This window comes from Raphanus sativus, chromosome 6 (genome assembly GCF_000801105.2).
Source record: "Raphanus sativus cultivar WK10039 chromosome 6, ASM80110v3, whole genome shotgun sequence".
Lineage (NCBI taxonomy): Eukaryota > Viridiplantae > Streptophyta > Magnoliopsida > Brassicales > Brassicaceae > Raphanus > Raphanus sativus.
The window spans coordinates 4,978,702-4,998,243 of NC_079516.1; the positions used below are offsets into that span (position 1 = coordinate 4,978,702).

The window sequence follows — 19,542 nt, forward strand, 5'->3', positions numbered from 1 at the left end:
GCGTAACGAGGGTTTCCGATTCAGAGATAAAAGGCGATATTAAAATTACTTTTCTACCCTTCTCTTTTTATTGAAAAAGGATTGAAATATTAACCGCCCCGATCACTTTACGGGTGGGGGATCCCAGAGTTAGTTAACGTGTAAATAAGGATCCGATTCCATCTTTGGGTCAGATAAATTAATTTCCCTCTCTTTTTGAATTAGCATAAACGTTTTGTTAATGATAGATTCAAGTTGCCATACGTAAGGCTGACCATAACAATGAGCAGATAGCTCCCATCCAATGCCCTTGGCCTTCCAGGTGAGAACGTTTCCACCTTTCTAGTTTTGTTTTAATCTTGTATCATCGAAGGTGATAATGGAAGCTTATGGTTCGGGGTTTGGAAGAGTGGTGAGGTCATAGTTTCCAACAGGCAGACCTCATACTGTTTCTTGAGTTTATAGGGAACTAAGGAAGCTCTCGAGTATGAAGTAGGAATCTGAGTCGTTTTATTATTTACGTTTGGTAGGTTCGCTGGAGAGTGAAGCTGGTATATATGCAGCGTGTTACGATCAGACGGGTTCAAGACTGGTAACGTGTGAGGCAGACAAGACCATAAAGATGTGGAAGAAGACGAGAACGCAACTCCTGAAACTCATCCTCTCAGCTTCAGACCTTCAAATAGATCAGACGCTTCTGATGTCTCTCTCTCGCACACACCTCTCTAGTTATCTCAAACTCAAGTCAGAGGAAGATGCTTTTACCAGTTTCTTCCCCAAGAATCCAAGATAAAGTAATTCATAATTGTAGTTTTACAAAAGTGTTGAAGCCATTATTGTCGACGAGGGCATATCTCAGTATGAAGAATTTCTCCAATAAATATTAATAAATATATCCCATGTTTATGAATTATGATAGGCATCATATGAAATTAATGGCCATAGATGAGTTTGAAAGATCACAGGAATTTTTTTGTTGTTTATGGGAACTAATTCTTTGATTTATAAGTTAAACTAGACCTTGACCCGTCCGACCGGACGGGTGTTTATTTTATATTTTTAGTTTTTTTGTTTATATTAAATGATGAATTTACGATATTTTAAACATAAATTTTAGACTAAAAATAAATTTTGGTAGTAATAATAAAAAGTTAAAATTAAAAATTTAATTAAATATTCAGATATATAATTTAAATTTTCTAACTAAAATAATATAAAAGCGGGTCATATTTTTTTTTAATTCTAAAATCTTAGCATCTCTTATAAACAAATAAAATAAATTTATAAAAATATAAAATATATAAACATATTTAGAACTATAATTTCTATTAAAATAAATTTATTAAAGAAAATAATCTTGCGCTGTTGTTATTTATTTATAGATTCGACCCGTAACTGTATAAATATTTTTTTCACTTTAATTTTTTCTGTGTACTAATGATATAATATATATATGTACATTAAACTCTATAACATTATTGTTAATATTACATTTTTAAAAAATATTTTTTTAATTTATTATGTTAAATAATTATATTTTATGATTTTAATTGTCTGTTATATCACAGTATATCATATAAACAAATCTAATACTTATAACTAATTGAACTTATATTTTGAAACCATTATACTAATAATATATGAATAAATTATTTTATATTATATTTATATGTTATATAAATTGATTATGTTATGTGATTTTAATATTTAATAAGTTAATACAAAATATATAGAGAAATCGATTTTGGTTAATATATGATTAAGGAAATTTATTATTTAAATTAGAAAAAATATTAAATGTTTAAATCTGTTATTTAAATTCAAATTAGGAAAATACATTTATTAATCAGAAAAGACAACAATAATTAAGGAATCTAAATCAGAAAAGACAACAATAATTTTGGAAAACACATTAAATAAACTGAAAAAAACAAGCATTAAAATAGGAAACTTAGTTAATTCTCAGTGGCATGCCATTGTAAATAAAACTGAAAATTAATGGGTATTTTTTATTGGTACTTCTCTTTTAATAAGATAGATGATTAAAGATAAAAGAGTAGTTTAATCTTCTGAGATTTATGAAACAAGATTCTAATCGTTTATAAACTTTCAGCAAGGTAAGGTAAGTTTAAATCAATTCTTTCATTATCGAATTGGTTTGGTAATTTATCCCAGAAATAGAACTTGATGTTTGATTTAATTTGTGTTCAACGTAAACTCATAAATCTCTTGTTTTATAGAGAACATCTCACGTATATATTTATGTTTTGTAATTTACTTATAAAGTAGATTACATCATTTTATAATATAGGTGTTTGTAATAACTTTTTAGTACATAATATTGTATTAAAAAATTTATAACTTCATGTAATTTGATGTAACTATACTGTTCAGATATTAACATATTGTTTTTTTGTTAAATTATTTTAAAATAAAACAACATACTAAAATTTTAATTTTTTGCATTAGTTTTCTATGAGTTATTATTAATTTTATGATATTTGTTTTCTTGAAAACTGAACTCTTGAAATTTTTATATTTGACTAAACTAAATAAGATAATACTATATCTAAAATTGTTTTATATAATATATACTATATATTCAGTTTATATTTTTATTTTATCCATAAAAAACAACAATCATTGTAATTATTTAATTTAAATTGATTTTAAATGCAGTGGTAGAATTTGTAAATAAATAAAAATACAAAAATGAAGTACTTAATTTTTGTAAATGTAATGACTAAATGTGTAAATAAAAGAAATACTTAATTTGCTATTTGATGTTTCCAAATAATTTTCATTTATTTTGTTTTGATGTTTTCAAACATTACCAAAAGATACTTCAGTTTTAATAATAGAGATACCAAATCGTATATATTTATGTATATATATACAAGAGCATGATTTCACAAGAGAAAGAATATAAGATGAACAATTGATTAACTAAAGTTACAAGGGAGGCTATGACGAGCGTAAGAATGTGAAGCAAACGCTCTGAAATATCCTAGCCATGCATAATGCACTTAACCAGCAGCGACACGTGAGAACAAGTTCAAAAATATACTTGCAGTACTATGTTGATGAAAACCTCACGTTTCCAAGACTCTTGTCTAATCGTTACTGTCTACTTGAGTTTCTTGGTTACTATCAGTATACTCTAGAATGACTTTCTTACGGTTTCGTGGTGTCTATCAAACGATTATTCTGAACATTTACCGTGCCCAAGAGGGCAAGCAACTTGATATACGACTAATCCCTTGGATGGATCTATCCTGGTCCCCTGGAGTTAACGTTGAATTCACTGCTAACATACATTTACATTTACCTCTTAAGTGATAACTCTTTGCTATGGCTATAAAACGCGCGATCCAACACAAAGTTGAAGATTAATAATAGGTTCAGTGGACCAATCTATATAACAGAAGTGATGGGTGGTGGATTTTCCCTTATCTCATTATATCAAGAGCTACTTGTGTAAGTTTGATTTGTTTTTATATATAAGAAAATATTTAAGCAGGAAAAAAGAGCCAAATCTATAGGAGAGCCCTCCTATGATTTGGAGTTTAGGAGTTAAGACCACTCAATGATGCAAATGGTTAGATTTCGAACTTTGACAAAACTGAACTCACCATATCTTTCTTGACCCAATACTTTAGGATACACTTAAAGACAAAACTGTATTCCAATATTCTGTCTTTCTTTCTTGATCTGTCTCTTTACCTTGTGGGTTCCGATATCTTGACTAGTTATTAAAAGGAATAAAACAATCGACATGTTAAATTTTTTTTTTTGCAGGAGAATGAGTTTTCTTTTTGTTTCTTTATTTTTTCACTCAATTAAGTTTTTAAAAAACTTTTGTTGTCATACAATAGGAAACATTCTTTTGTTATTATTGTGTTGATCTATTTAGTAGTTAAGAAACTTCATCCCATTAAATATTTTTAGTATTGAAGAAACTTCACTAACTCAAGTCAGACGAATCACTAGTCTCACAATAATAAACTTTTGTTGTCATACAATAGGAAACTTCATGCCATCAAATATTTTTCTTACCGATTGTGAGATTTAAAATTCTGGTACGTTCGCAAAAGTTTGAACACCAGATTTATTTTAATATATTGTGGAAGTAACAAGTTGTATTACGATACTGAATTATTTATGATGCTAGTTTCTGTCTGGATGCTGATTAGTAAATAGGGATGTATAGTTCATAATCATAATTGATTATACCATGTTATACCTTTCGTCCGACTACTTATATATATATATATATATATATATACATATAAGGAATTTCTCAATACAAGTTATACAATAAGGTCGAGTTTTGAAACTAATATATACCTCACGCATGCATGGTTTGAATGCAAGCAAAAACGACCTGTGCAGTTTTAAATTTCAAAATATTATAACTTACCGAGAATGGCATGATTGAACTCATGCGATTAGTTAATTATCGTACTATTATCACCTCGGTTAGTTTTCAATTAAACCCTTCTAATCTCTAATTCCTGAAAATACTAAAAAATGCATGGATTCTATGATAAACTAATACAATGTCTAGGAAAGATAATAATAATTGATTGCTTGTGCATAGCTTGTAACTAAATTTTAGGATTCTGGTTTATGAAACCTATGGACGTATTTCACTTAAAATATGATAAAATTACATAATTAAAACATCAGTGACATCATCACCGACTCGTTCTATAAATAGAACTGCATGGGAAGACACTTTATCACATCCAAAACCAAAAGCAACACAGAAGAAAAACATTTCTTTACTGTCTACTCTGTAATTTCATACACAGTTGTTCCAAGAACATATGACAATGCTTAAGAACAAACGCATAACCTTTTCACTGATCTTCGTGTGTCTCGTGATGGTGTCTCCAATGGCTAAGGCTCAGCTGCTTGGTGGTCTAGGTGGCCTTCTCGGTGGTGGTGGTGGTGGTGGTGGTGGTGGCCTTCTTGGTGGGGTGGCCTAGGGGGCCTTCTTGTAACGGTGGTCTTGGGGGCCTTCTTGGTGGTGGTGGTGGTGGTGGTGGCCTAGGGGGCTTCTTGGTGGTGGAGGTGGTGGTGGTGTCCTTGGAGGATTTTAGGTCTCATCAATATTCAAGGCGTACTTCGTTGCTCTGCCAATGGCAATGTCTCCGCTCCTGCTTTCGTTAGTAAGCTTTCCAGACTTCTCCTGTTACCTATATGAATCAATCATTTGAAATTAATAACGGCCAGGCAACAATATTTGTACCGGTTCCGTAAACCAACACAAATTGGCGAGGCTGATTTTGTTACAAATGGTATAAGAAAGCGACATGTTAAAGATTTTGTGTAAAATAAATATGGTATAATTATACACGCCTGTAAGTTCAGCAGTATTGTGAAAATGCGATATGAAATATATATATTTCGACTGATTCCTAAAGGTATTTGTATATGTTACATATTTATTCATGTACGGATCTATAAATCCACCACTTATTCACGTTATTTCATAAATTTTACAGTTCACAACAATCATTAGTTTTTAAATTGCACAGATGCCGGCGTTCAGCTCCAGTGCGGAGGACAGAACAACGTCGTTTCAACGGCGACTACAAACGGTGCCGGATTATTCTCGATGCTTGTAAACCCAATACAGCTTGTGCTTTCTCAACTCCTCTCCGATTGTCAGGTCGCAGTCACAACCCCTCTCGCCACCTGCAACGCCGCACTTCCTACCGGCCAACTCCTCTCATCACCGTTGGCCCTCGTCGGAGAAACCGTCTCTGGTCTCCTCCGCGTCGCCAACCTCCGCCCCACTGGCTTTACCCTCGCTAATTAGTGACTCCAAATTATACTTTAAGTTTGGTGACTGTACGTGTTGTTTTATTTTGTGTCGTGACCAGTTTATGTTTGCTTGCGTGTGGGTTACCCGTATGCATGAATAAGGTCTAGGTTTGTGTCTCAATCTTCAAAGTCGTGCACCTGTTGTCGCTTGTATCTCCAATGTTTGATATGTATAATGCTGTTATGAAATGTAAGAAATAATTTTCCGTCTTTAATTATGTGTCTTTGTATAATAATACATGTACGTGTATTAGATATTTTCTTTCTTGCTCTTATAACCTAGATATCTAGGAAAGCACTTTTTAAATCATTTAAAAGTTGAAACCCAATGTTTCAAACATTTCTAATAACAATGAACTTGAAGTTGTGTTTAAAAGTCATTAGCTCAGTTGGTTTAAGCGGAGACATTAGTGTTGTTGCGCTTCTGGATTCGATCTACCGTGGAAGGGATACTTTACGTCATGGCCTTGTTTCCATGGTATTAGTACCTGCCGAATTCCGGATCTGGAGGATTATGGGTGTTATCCCCAGAACCTCCAGATAGTTAAAAGAAAAATATTTAGATTCAATAGGCATTTATAAAAACCAAGTAATAACACTGATCATAGAAAACTTGTTGACATTCATCATTAAATATATGAGATTTGTTGTTTTAACACAATCTTTAAAAAAAATTGATTGGTTAAGAAATTTTGGACAATTTAACAACAATCTCTAGATTCATTTATATCTTCCAAAAACATATTTATAATCAAATCATTCAATGTCACACTCGGGATGAGAAAAAAAAAAAAAAATTAGATACTATCAAAATGAACACTCGCCAAAAGAAAAAAAAATATTTTTTATTCATTCATACAATTTATATATTAAAATGGTTAAGTGAGGAGAGGTTGGCTTGGTGCGAGGGCTTCCTCTTCATCTTTTACGTTAGGCTTGGCATTTCTGTAAAACGCATAAATTAGGAGTTGCATTGTCCCAAAGAAGAAGCCCATTCCATTGGGCACCTACACACACCAAAATATTAATCAGTTTACTCTCTCATATAATTAATACAATTTTTGTTATGTTTCCTAAAAAAGTTGTATATATCAAAACAATGATACTTACTAGTAGAAAAACATCGTGTACGAGTAAAGCGTAGAAACCCCAAATCGCGCCGTTTAGGAAGAGGAAAAACGATAGCCAAAACGGCATGTACTGCACACTCTTCGTTGTCACAACTGTTTTCTGATCAGATCAATAATTTAAGTGATTTGGATTAGAACGACACTACGTGTATATCAAAAGGGCCATCTAATGAAAAGACATCAAATGATTTGTTTCTTTGTGGTGGTTCATTTGATAGGTTTATTGTCGAATGGGGACATAAGATTTCTATTAAATAGTCATGAAAATTTTAAAATGAAAGAACAAAAACTAAAGTTATTGGTGTCCTATGTTTTTGTTTTGTTTTGCTTAAGGTGTCCTATGTGAATATCATTTGTTTGTAGCAAATTTGTATAATTAATAATTTAATATAGTTTGATAAAAAGAAAGTAGAGAGACTTACAATAGCGGAAAGAGGAGAACCATACATGATAATGTTGAGAGTAGCACAAATGAAACCCATTGAGTTAGAACGCGTTTTTGCATCTCCAAACGCAGTTCTTGTTCCCGCAATTGCTATAGCTGGGAAAAGAATGTTCAGAGCTAGAACCAAAGTAATTGTTTTTAACTGCAAAAACGTATAATTGAAAAGATGAGAGAAATCAATTAGTTATAAGTTATAAATGCGTACGAGTGGACTATATATATTATAGTTTATATGACAAATCAACTTATTGATCAAATGTCACAATAAAATGTTTATATATACATATCTGCTGATCAGATCTGAAACTGAGTCAGACCAATGATTTCCCTTATCTGTCCATTAATTAAAAATGCAGATTTCAACTAGTAACCAAAAGAAAACACATAAGATCTCACTATCAAAATACAATTAAAGATGTCAAATGGATTGTCCACTTTGTAAGGAAAATAAAATGGGTCGAACCAGTTGGTCATTAGACGGTCCAAGTAACTTATAACTAGATCATGACCCGCGCGACCGCGCGGGTTTTTTTTTTTTTTTTTTTTTAACATATAACATATATTCTATAATAGTTGATACAATTTGGAATTTGTCATTTTCACATAATGTGGTTTTATATAATTTTGAGTTTGTCTAAAACATATTGTTTAAGAACAATGTTAAAACTGTTTTTCCTATTAATAATTTTTCATTGGTGTATTAGAGATATAAAGTGAAACCTCTATAAATTAATAATGTTGGGACTATACCAAAACTATAATTTTTTATTAATTTATAGAGATTATTAATTTATCTAGATACTAATTGAACCAAAAACTCAATTTGAGACTATGGAATTATACTAATTTATAGAGATATTAATTTATAGATTATTAATTTAAAGATGTTATACTGTAACTGTATAGTGAAAACACTAATATAATATCAACCAATACGATTTGGTTTTGACATTGTGCTTTTTGGGATTTTTTTCTAAAATTTTTGTGAATGTCCAATGATGAATACGAAGACAAGTACTTGTACACACATTTTAGTGGGAGAAAATGAATATTTTCTAACCTATTAAGTCAGATATAATAAATACAAAATCTCTTGACATCGAGATTTTATGTATAGTAGAATAAACTTGGAGAAGAGGGTTTTCCATATTCATGATTTTTCAAATCTGACAATTTGATTGTGAATATTTGATTGTAGCCGAGATTTTAGGCATAGTAGACTCAACTTGGTGAAGAGGTTTTCCAATAATCGTTTTTTTAAGTATAAATTGATGTTTTTGTTATTTAAGTAAGAATATACGTTAGTATATTCTATTTAGTGTATATTCAAAGCAAACCTCGATTATTTGAACATCTAAGAAAATTTGTTCTGATATCTTTATTATTGAGTTTCAAAAATTATATATCAAGCTATTTAAAATTTTAAGATTCATCAGTATTTGATTCCAAATAATTGTTTTTTAATTAAAAGGGGTTTTGTGTTTAAGATAATTATAGTTTAATAATGGGAGGAAACGTGTTCTTAAGTTATTTGGTTAATTGAATCAATTGTTTAGGAAATAACCAGACCAAAAAAGTCAAAATTGTATAATGACTGGTTAAGGATTCGTGTAAAAAAAAGGATTCATATAATATTTGTATCTTTTTGTCAACCTACTCACTTTAAGTTTGTATAAGTTGATGGAAAAAAAAGGATTAGCGTAATATTTGTATTTTTTGTCAACCTATTCGTGTAATATTTATATTTTTAATAACATGTGTAATATTTATTTTTGTTTCTATCTATTTATATTTTTATTTTTAAGAATTTAGACTCGTGTTATATTTATATTGGAGACATTTATTGTATTCATTTGACTATAATAAAGGAGAGGGATTATTATATTTTACTATGATATATTATAAATATGATAATGTGAGTATACTCTAACGAAAAGAACATATATTTTGTTTAATAGATGCATAGACATAGATCTTATAGTGAAGTTAAATGATAGATAGTTGATATTAAGCTATTTAAGGAAATATTTAAATGAAAGATTAGACTAAGAATAATAATGTGATGTCCAATTTAAAAATCTACCTAGAAGAAGTTATAATGTTTCTGTTTTAATAAGATAGATTTTAAGTCAAAATCGACTTGGGGGAAACATTATCAATTCTAGTCAAAATGATAACTTCGTATATAGACTTATCCATAACCGACCCATTATGTTTTAGAGCGGAGTCACCCATGGACAAGACCTTTAAATACAAGGCAAATTAAGAAAACTATATTATTGAAATACGTGAATGAAAATTAAAAACTTACGAATCTAGGTTTTGGAACAAAGAAGAGGAAAATGAGAACATAGGTGGATTCAGCAAGAACTCCAAATCCATTGACCGTCGAAACCAAGTATTCTCCAGGGGTCACTATTCCATAATATGTCCATAACGACGAACTCAACAACGTACAAATGTACGGCAGACACTCATACTCCTCCGTTGATCTCCGATTCACTATCTTCAAAAACGCCTCCCTATTAACAATTTTGATGTAGTACACAACCCACTTCTTATAATTCAGTCATTTGTTATTAGATTAGTCAAGATTAGCTAAAAAATCATGTAGAGAAGAGATAACTTACACAGGAGAGAGGAAAACAAGCACTGATATTACATTTCCTGCATCGATCATATATACGTAAAACTACTCAGCTATATAATATATAGATACAACTATGGATATGAATGAATAATATGATCATTTGATCTAGATTGATAAGTTAAATCACGTGCAAAGAAGATGATAAGGTTACCTATGACTCCAACATAAAAACTTAGTTCTGCCATATCTCTGGGGATGAGTTTTTGAATAAGATAGCGAAGGAAATACTAGTCAAAGAGAGGAGGCGACTTTGTGTTTATCTATCACATGATGGATATATATATATATATATATATATATATATATACACACATATATATATATATATACATACAGGATATATGTGAGTTTGTGGTAAAGTATTAATCAAATATAAATTCTCTTTCAGACAGCAAAACACGTATATGACAGGACGCTAATGTGAAAATAAAAGGGCTCATGTATCTCGTGAATATTTGATTAAGGATAAGAGTAGTATCGTGCATACCATATTCTTCACGCTGATCTCTTTTTCAGGTTGAATAGTTCCTTTCCTCCTATTATAATCTTTTTATACCCTTGTTGTAATTGAATTAAGTGATTTACTAAAGATTTGAAATGGATGTAATAGCATTGACTAAATCAATTTAGTGTAAAACTAATACAAATACAAATACAAATACATCTATCTATCTTATTAAAGTTGAAGTACCCATTGAAAGTGTTTGGAAACAAGGATATGAGAATTAATGAGATATGTGTTTGGAAACAAGGATAAGTGAATTAATGAAATATGTTTGGAAACATGGATAGTAGAGATATGTATTTTTTTTATTTACACATTTAGTCATTGTATTTCCAGTAAATTAATAACAAATAAGAATTGTTTAGCAACATGAATAACATATTTAATACTTCTTTTTAGTTAAACATTTAGCCACTGTTTTACAATAAATTAAACAACATTCTTACTATATTTTCTTTTATTTACAATTCTGTCACTATATTTACAATTCTTTTTATTTACAATTCTTTATGGTGAAAATAAAAACACAAACTGAAATATAAATAGTATATTATATAAAACAATTTAAAAACACAATATTATTACCTTATTTAGCTTAGTCAAATATAAAAATTTCAAGAGTTCAATTTTCAAAAAAATATATCATAAAATTAATAATAATTCATAAAAAACTAATGCAAAAAAATTAAAAATTTAAAACATGGATAAAAGTATGTCAAGAAGAAAAAAGTAATTGCTTATGTTATTAAAAAAATTGGAAATCCATTATATCAGTTTAAAAATATACAAAATTGACTAATCTAATTACCTAAAAACATTGTTTTTCTAAAATAATCATAAAACAAAATTTAATGGTATATATACATATTTAAAATCAAAATAATAATTTAAAATTGATTTATATCAAAAATTAATCTAAAATATGCATATATTCAAAAATTTATCTTTACTAAAATATTTTCCAATAACCATTATTAAAAAATATTTTCAATATATACAAGAAAAATTCAACAAAAAGATTAATTTCATATACCAACTTAAATTATGGTTTTATATTTCACATTAAAATTTAAGAATATAATATATGTGATTATTTATAAGATGGTACATATAAAATACTATTAATTATATGACTATTTATATGATGGACCAATACAATTAGTTACATGATGACATATATATATATATATAATACATAATAGTGACTAGGGCTAGGTGTTCATGTATCCATTCCGGTTAGTTTCAGTTCTGTTTGGGTTTCGGGTTTCCGGGATCAAAGATTTTAGTCTCATTCATATATTTCTAAATTTCAAATCGAATTATGACTAGGCTGGGCGTTCAGGTATCCATTCGGGTTCGTTTCAGATCTGTTTGAGTTTTGGGTTTTAATGGTCAAAAATTTCAGCTCCATACAAATATTTCTAAATTCCAGTTCAAATTATATTCGGATCTTTGCGGGTTTAGTTCGGGTTCGGATAACCCATTTAAATTATTTTTTAAAATTCATTATATATTTAAAATTTCTTAAAATCTATAAATAAAATAATATATTGTATATATATCTGAATAACATATGTGGGAATACCTAAACTTAACATATAAATTGGTTTGGTTTAAAGTTTGGATCAAAAATCAATAATTATTTTAAATATTTTTGGTGTTTTGAGTGTACTTCCACTATGTTAGATATTTGTATTTGACTATTTATATATAATATTTATATATAAATATATATATATATTTCAAGTATTTAAACCAACCTAAAAGTATCATATATATTCTGAATTTTTATATACATTAAAAATAAAAATAATTAATATATAAGTATATAAATAATTTTCAGATACATTTTGATATCCAATTCGAATTGGTTATGGTTTCGGTTGTCTAAATATCAAAATTTGGAATAATTTGGATATTTAATCAACTTTGATTTGGGTTTGGTATTACTCTTTCGGATCGTGATCGGTTCGGTTCTTCAGATTTTAATTTTTTATCCAGCTTTGATATTGACATAAAAAAAAAATAGCAATATATTTTTAAAATATATACCCGCACAGGCGTGCGGGTCAAAATCTAGTATATTATTAAAAGAGAAGTACTCATATAAAATACCCCTTATTTTCACTTTTATTTACAATGGTATGCCACTGACATTAAATAATATTTCCTATTTTAATGCTGTCTTTTCCACTTCAATTAATGTGTTTTCCAAATTAAATTTAAACTAAATACAAAATTAAATAATCCTTCATATTTTAATGCTTTGTCTTTTCCACTTATATTAATGTGTTTTCCAAAATTAAATTTGAATTAAATACACTTCATTAAATTCTCCATTAAATCAATGTCAAATTCAAAAAAAATATATTTTTATTAGACAAACGATTCTGGAAATTATAATATCAACTCTTCATTTAAAAATTTGAACAAAAAAGTATTAGCAAATTTGAACCGAAATTAGATAATATCCAAACGGATTTACCATTTTGGTATCTAGAGAACCATAACCAAACTTCATCCGAACGAAATATTTCGGATATTCAAATGTATTTAAATCATATTTATATACTTCGATATGTTAGCTATTTTTCGAATTAATATCCAAGATATAAGCTATTTTAAGTTGGTTAAAATATTTGAAATATAAAAAATAATCAAAAGTAAACATTTTAAAGTAGATAAACAACAATCAAAACTCCAAAAATATTTAAAATATATATTTATTCTTCATCCAAATATTCAAGTTAAATCTATTTTAATTTTTAATTTAGGTACTTTGGCTTACATTACTCAAATTTACATGTTATATTATTTTTATTTTTAGATTTAGGGAAATTTAATGATATATAAATTTTGAAAATTCAAAAATAGTTTAAACGGGTTATTAAACCCGCAAAGATCTGAATCAAACCGGAACCAAAATTTATAAATACCCGAATAGAGCTAGAATCTTTAAACTCAAAAAACTCAAATCCGAATAGATTTTAACCGAATTCGAGTGGATACCCAAATACCCACCCCTAACTTAGTCAATATAAAACGATTAAATATTATAAATATATTATTTAGTATAAAAAAAACTAAAACTGAAAATTAATACCCGTGCGGTCGCACGGGTCAAGATCTAGTTAGGAGTATTTCTTAAGAAAACATTTGACAATAGCATTCTTGAGCACGTAATTGATGTTTAGTTCAAGTCTAGTCCAAAACAGCTCAACATCGGCTTTTAGACCCAACTCAGGGCTACACTCATTAAAAGAACCAAAAGAAAATAACTTCAACGAAAAGTAGCACATACTTCTGATTTTATACTTTGAGAGATATGAGTGTTTCAAAAAAAATTGTGCAGCAAGATTTTGTTATCCTTCAACTTTTCTAAAATATTTGACAAAGACATTTTAAATCTTATGCATACATTTTTCATTTTAGAAAGATTGTTTTTACATATTAATTGTGTTTTGGTGAGTGATTACGTTTGTTCTAAAAACTCTGTGCTAAATTTACTTTAAATGAGATATTTGACCGAGCATTTAGTTCAATAAGAATTATATATGCATTTCTCATTTTGGATAAGTTGTTTTCTTTATTGGATTAAATAAACATATTTTAATAATTAATGAAGTTGTTTAAAAAAAGAAGTTTATTTAAAAAAACGTGCGATACATTTAAATTTAAACTTTAGGCTAAATGTTTGACGTGGACATTTAAGTCAGTGAAAGTTGGATATGCATCTCTCATCTTAGATAAATTGTTTATTTTACGGATTAAACATGTTTTGGTAATTCATAATAGTTACTTTAAAAAATATATGCTAATTCTAAAATGTGAAAAATGCTCAGTTTATCTGCCTTCATAGAAAAGAAATCTGTAGATCTGCAAAAATGATTTTGACTGAGGATATAGACAATTTCCAACGTCTGTTCATTATTCGAGATTTTGATTAATCATGTTGACACGTTTTCAAAAAAAAAGAAGCTCGTTATTTGATAATTGATCATGTGAGTTGCGAGGTCAAGTTAATTAATCTTTTTTTTTGAAAACAAAGTCAAATTAATCTTTAAAGATAATTTAAATAATAAAAAAAATTTGTACATGTGCAGACCAGCTACAATTGAGTCTTGACTAGAAATTCCACGTCGTCATGTGATGTCGTCTTAATTTGCGAATCATAGCTATTTGCAGTATTAGGTCCATACATTATACGTCTGTTACACTTTTAGCCACTTACTTTTAGAGCTCCACACTTTGACCCTTAGTCTAGGAGACATCATCTCCATTACCCTTGAAAGGGAAATTTAAATCACTTATATCCCTTACTAATCTTCATATCCTTCATATTCATTAAACCATATAAAATTACGAAATTAGCCTCAGAATAAAGAAAACATCAAAATTAGAAAAAAAAAAAATCAAACCGACGAAATGAGATGGAGATATCGATCTCCTATACCGACCGTACGGACAGCAGCTCGATTGCACGATTGCGGTTTGAGGAGATTGCGTTTTGGAAAAGGGAACCCGATCGCTCGATTGATTGCTACTCCGGCAAACTCCGGCCTCACTCTGATTCGGTCCTCCGTCGTCTTCCGGCGCTGTTTAAGGGTCGAAGAGGTAGGTTTTAGAGGAGAACGAGGCTCTCGGTTTTAGGGTTCCAAAGCTCCTCTCTTGAATGAGCTTAGAAACCAGATTGAAATGGATTTAGATGTTGCATCCTGGTATCTATTATTATACGATTCCATTATTAGTTGAATTGAGTAGGAGAATGGTTGTATTGTTTGATTCTAGTGCGCTGAATGTATATTCAACCTCAAATTCAAAACGGGTACGACAGTAGAACTAGAAAAAACTAGTATTACTGATGATTATTGTAGAACTAGTAAAACAGGTATAACTTCGAATGTATAATGGATGGTATTGAATGGTTTTGGCAGGCTACAATGAGCCACAACGTCATCATACACTTCAGATGCGAAGGTCGCATGTATTGTTTAGTGTTGAAGCATGCTGTGGAGGAGATAGATCTTTCAATGGTAGAAGCACGCATATGCAAAAAGGTGGGGCTTGATGAATGTAATGTGAAGTTGAAATTGAGTTACATTCCACTGCTGGTTGGGAGTGACGAGAAATTCGTCATTTGTGATGAGGAGGATCTTTGTGGTTATCTTTTGTCCCTTGATAAAAACAACCGTAGGTGCATTTTGTTGGTGGAGGTCATCGAAAGGTTGGAACTCTCGAGCAACTTTCAAGAGCGGGCAAACCAAGTTCAAAACGAAGTTCAAAAGCGGGGAAACGAAATTCTGTAGGTATGAACTATGAGGTGTGTCATTCGAATGATGATGAAATCGGAGATAAAGCCATAACTCGATATGGTAGCGACAATCAAGTTAATAAACAATATGAGTAGAGGATTGTGGCGATTGAAGATGGAACCTCCTGTTTTATTGAAAAGTTTTACTTTGTTTTATTTGACTTTACTTTATTTGTCCTTTAATACCATATAAATTTTTTTTATCAAAGACTTAAAAATAGATACATTGAAAAATTTTACTTTGTTTTATTTTACTTTGTTTTATTTGACTTTGCTTTATTTGTCATTTAGTATAAATACTAGTTTCTAGAATAAAAAAATTAAGAAAAAATACAAATACTAATTTCTAGAATAAAAAATAAATACATAAAAATAAATATAAATACTAGTTTCTAGAATAAAAATACAAATATACTACTGTGGATAACTGTTTTCTGATTTTGTATTACTAGTATGACTTTCTTTAATCGAATTTCGAAATCAAAATGTTTGAAATTGGAAATCAGAATAAGAAATATTATCTTTAGTAGTCGAAAAATGTTATATTCAACATGAAAAAAATATATTATACTCTGCAATCAAAAAAACAACCCATCACACTACATACACTTTCATAGACATTTTGTAAAATATGTGATTACTCAATATTAGATTCCATTATAAAATATGTTTTCACACTTTTATTACGTAAAACACCAATATTCATCTTTTCGAATCTTATATTTTATTGTACAACTAAAAAAATGTTTTATAATTACATGTAATACTAAAATTATTGAAAATCACCGAAAGTACAACTATTTGGTAATTTTGTACAACTACTATCTTGAGTAGAACTACGTGTATATATTAGGCGGGATTTCGAAAAAATTTAGAATTTTTGGCAGACTTTTATGAGTCAAGGCGGGATTTTCGAGGGGAAAATAGATTCCCACTTCCCTCTCTCTTCTCTCTCTCCTCTCTTCTCTCTCTCTTTTCCTCGATTCCTCTCCTTCCTTCTCCTCTCCCAGAGAATCCCCTCGTCTCTCTATCACCTTTTGCGAACAAATGGATCCATGGGTTGAGAATCAGGAAAGGAAGGAGATGAAGAAGATGAAGAAACATTTTGACATGCTTCAGTTTATTTGCGATGTTGAACACGGGATTCCAACTTCGTGCCCATGTGGGGGACGAATCGTCGACGAGGTTTCTACTAATCCAACATATAAGGATTTTCTACCAGGCCGAAGATACTTCACTTGTAATGAGTACAAGGTAATTTACATTTTTTCTACTTCCTTAACTTATGCAAAATGTCAAACTGAGTGCAACCATGTGAAACTTGCATAATGATGGGTTCCACTTCCGTCAACCATGGGTTCTCGGGGTTGAGGAAGAGGTTCGCTCCTTAAGGCAGGATGTGGACAAAATGGCTGAAGAGATGCACAAAATGGCTGAAGAAATTGCTCAGCTTAAGGACCTTCTTACCCGTAAATGAGAAGCCTTATGTTGTTTGGATTTGTGTCTTTAGTTTGAGATCTCCTTTAGTTTCTGCAATAAGCCTTATGTTTGGATTTGTGGAATTGTGTGATGTTGTGTTAAAGACTATCTCCTAATTAATGTGATGTTGTGTTAAGATTACTGGTTTTCCGTAGTAATACCAAGATTTTCCGTAGTAATACCAAGGTTTTCCGTAGTCCAAGGTTTTCCGTAGTAATACCAAAGTTTTCCGTAGTAATACCAAAGTTTTCTGTAGTCATACCAAGGTTTTCCGTAGTAATACCAAAGTTTTCCGTAGTAATCCATAGTTCTCGAACAAAACACTTAAAGTTAAAATACAACAAAATAAAGTTTTCCGAAGCATACAACACGATAAAGTAGCTAAATTCATCACTCCAAATTCATCACTTCAAATTCATCCAACTCTTTTCCTTCCCTTCCTCCTGATGCGATCCGGAGGTATGATCTTCACCTCCTTAATCTGATCTGGTACATTCCAAGAAGATATGTCGGGCACAACACAAAGTGTCCTGTCATACGCCAAAGCTCACAATTCCGTCCAGTAGTATTTTGAGCACAACTCATGGATATTAAGGCCGCCATCAACATTCGTAGTGAAATAGATGTAAGCTGCCAGTCCGTGCAGGCAAGGAAACTTTTCATAATCCCACACCTTGCAAGTACAAGATTTTTCAACCAAGCTCGCCCAAAACATCTTTCCAGCAGTGTCAGTGATCTTGTACTTAAGCTCATAACTATTAATCTCCCGTACAGATAGCTTTTGTGCAACACCCCATAGACCGTGCAAGTAGTTCTCAACCAGAGGCACCATGCTTGTATCGATTGATCTAGAAACAACTTACTTCCGTTGAGTGAACCAATCAGAGAATTTCCTGACGATACAATCCAACATTGGTATTAATGCCCACGTCGTTGCCTCTTTAAACACGCTCTTCATTGATTCCACATTGTTGATTGTATCGAAGTTGTACCTGTCACGTGGGAAAAAAACTCTTGCCCATTTGTCCTTTTCAGTATGTTCCTGCACATACTTGTACACAGCAGGATATCTTTTTTCAAATGAGTCGTAAGCAGAGTTGAAGTCATCCACCGTGTAATATCTGCCCAACTCCATAAATGTATGCCCGACTATAACCTTGTTGACGTTACCAGCATGCCATTTCACCTTTTCCTTCAAATGCCATAAACAATGCCCATGGTGAGCCTCTGGAAACACGCTTCCTATAGCGAAGATCAGACTCTGATTTCTTTCACTCATGAAAACCAGTTCAGAAGAGTCTGGTATAACACTTTTAAGCATCTCGAAAAACCAAGTCCAACTAGTAAGATTCTCACTATCTAGTACTGCAAACGCAAGTGGATAACTTTGACCATTAGGATCTTGAGCTTCCGCGAAAACTAGAACACCACCATATTTGTTCTTCAGCGATGTCGCATCCACATCTATCATTTTCCTCATAAATGCAAACCCTTCAATGCAAGCTCCCAAAGCTATGAACATGTACTTGAATTTACTTGCATCATTCAATTTCACACAAGTTTTTGTTCCTGGATTCACTTGCTTTAACATGTACAAATAACTATACATCATCATGTAGCTCTCTTCCGGACTACCAGGTATACCACTTACATGATTGCTCATTGTATCCTGCCCAAACCAGAACAAACCAAGTTATCCACAGTTCTATTAGTTGTCCCGAGTTATACATTTATACTACAATTATCATGAACAAGGTCGATCTAAGTCCAATGAGAAACGAGATGCCTATACATTCTCCAATTCTACTGCCTATACATTCTAATTCAACCATTGGAATGCATTATATACCAATGCATTTCAATTGCAAATCCATTAGAACCTACTTCCAAAAGAAAGCTCAAAGCGGAGATCTGAAACCACAACTTACGGATACGTCAGGTGATTGGTTTAAGCAGACAACGGCGGCGGTAGAGAAGCGGCAGGAGAGAAGAGTGGAGGTCGAGCTGAGCTGGGGGAGAGGCGAAGGAGGAGGAATCGTCTTAGCCTCTTGTCATAGTTTCTCTTTCGCGATAGAGATAAGGAGGAAAAGAAAAAAAGAGGTGAGATAAGCGATTTCGATCAGAAATCGCGTTTGCTTTTAGGGATTTTATTGGTTTAGTTGGTTTAGTTGGTTTACCCATATAAATCGGACGGATCATTGGATGAGTGGG

The 19,542-nt window shown here is 30.8% G+C and overlaps 3 protein-coding genes across 3 annotated transcripts; 1 reads left to right on the forward strand and 2 right to left on the reverse strand.

Annotated features, from left to right (window-relative positions):
- Positions 1 to 4,729: 4,729 nt before the first annotated feature.
- LOC108811590 (phylloplanin) lies at positions 4,730 to 6,026 on the forward strand. The gene is given in 3 exon segments (XM_056989603.1): positions 4,730 to 4,981; positions 5,077 to 5,153; positions 5,523 to 6,026. Coding segments are annotated over 3 exon segments (534 nt in total). The 5' UTR covers positions 4,730 to 4,808; the 3' UTR covers positions 5,807 to 6,026.
- A 485-nt stretch (positions 6,027 to 6,511) lies between these two features.
- On the reverse strand, positions 6,512 to 10,296 carry LOC108810347 (bidirectional sugar transporter SWEET16-like). The gene is made up of 6 exons (XM_056989598.1): positions 10,188 to 10,296; positions 10,017 to 10,053; positions 9,698 to 9,908; positions 7,364 to 7,528; positions 6,922 to 7,041; positions 6,512 to 6,818 (listed from the first exon to the last, which is right to left on the reverse strand). Exons 1-6 carry the CDS (start codon positions 10,219 to 10,221, stop codon positions 6,690 to 6,692), a joined length of 696 nt encoding a protein of 231 aa, XP_056845578.1. The 5' UTR covers positions 10,222 to 10,296; the 3' UTR covers positions 6,512 to 6,689.
- A 7,329-nt stretch (positions 10,297 to 17,625) lies between these two features.
- LOC130496915 (protein FAR1-RELATED SEQUENCE 4-like) lies at positions 17,626 to 19,415 on the reverse strand. Its single transcript, XM_056989597.1, has 2 exons — positions 19,260 to 19,415; positions 17,626 to 19,000 (listed from the first exon to the last, which is right to left on the reverse strand). The coding sequence occupies exon 2, from the start codon at positions 18,992 to 18,994 to the stop codon at positions 18,191 to 18,193; it is 804 nt and encodes a 267-aa protein (XP_056845577.1). The 5' UTR covers positions 18,995 to 19,000; positions 19,260 to 19,415; the 3' UTR covers positions 17,626 to 18,190.
- Positions 19,416 to 19,542: the final 127 nt, after the last annotated feature.

What these genes read in the sequence shown, in the direction of transcription:
- LOC108810347 (XM_056989598.1), bottom strand. Translation starts at nt 10,221, where the DNA reads ATGGCAGAACTAAGTTTTTATGTTGGAGTCATAG. An exon ending in TTGTTCCAAAACCTAGATTC is followed by an intron (nt 7,529 to 9,697) that starts GTAAGTTTTTAA and finishes ACGTTTTTGCAG; the next exon opens with TTAAAAACAATTACTTTGGT. An exon ending in GTTCTCCTCTTTCCGCTATT is followed by an intron (nt 7,042 to 7,363) that starts GTAAGTCTCTCT and finishes TGATCTGATCAG; the next exon opens with AAAACAGTTGTGACAACGAA.
- LOC130496915 (XM_056989597.1), bottom strand. Translation starts at nt 18,994, where the DNA reads ATGAGCAATCATGTAAGTGGTATACCTGGTAGTCCGGAAGAGAGCTAC.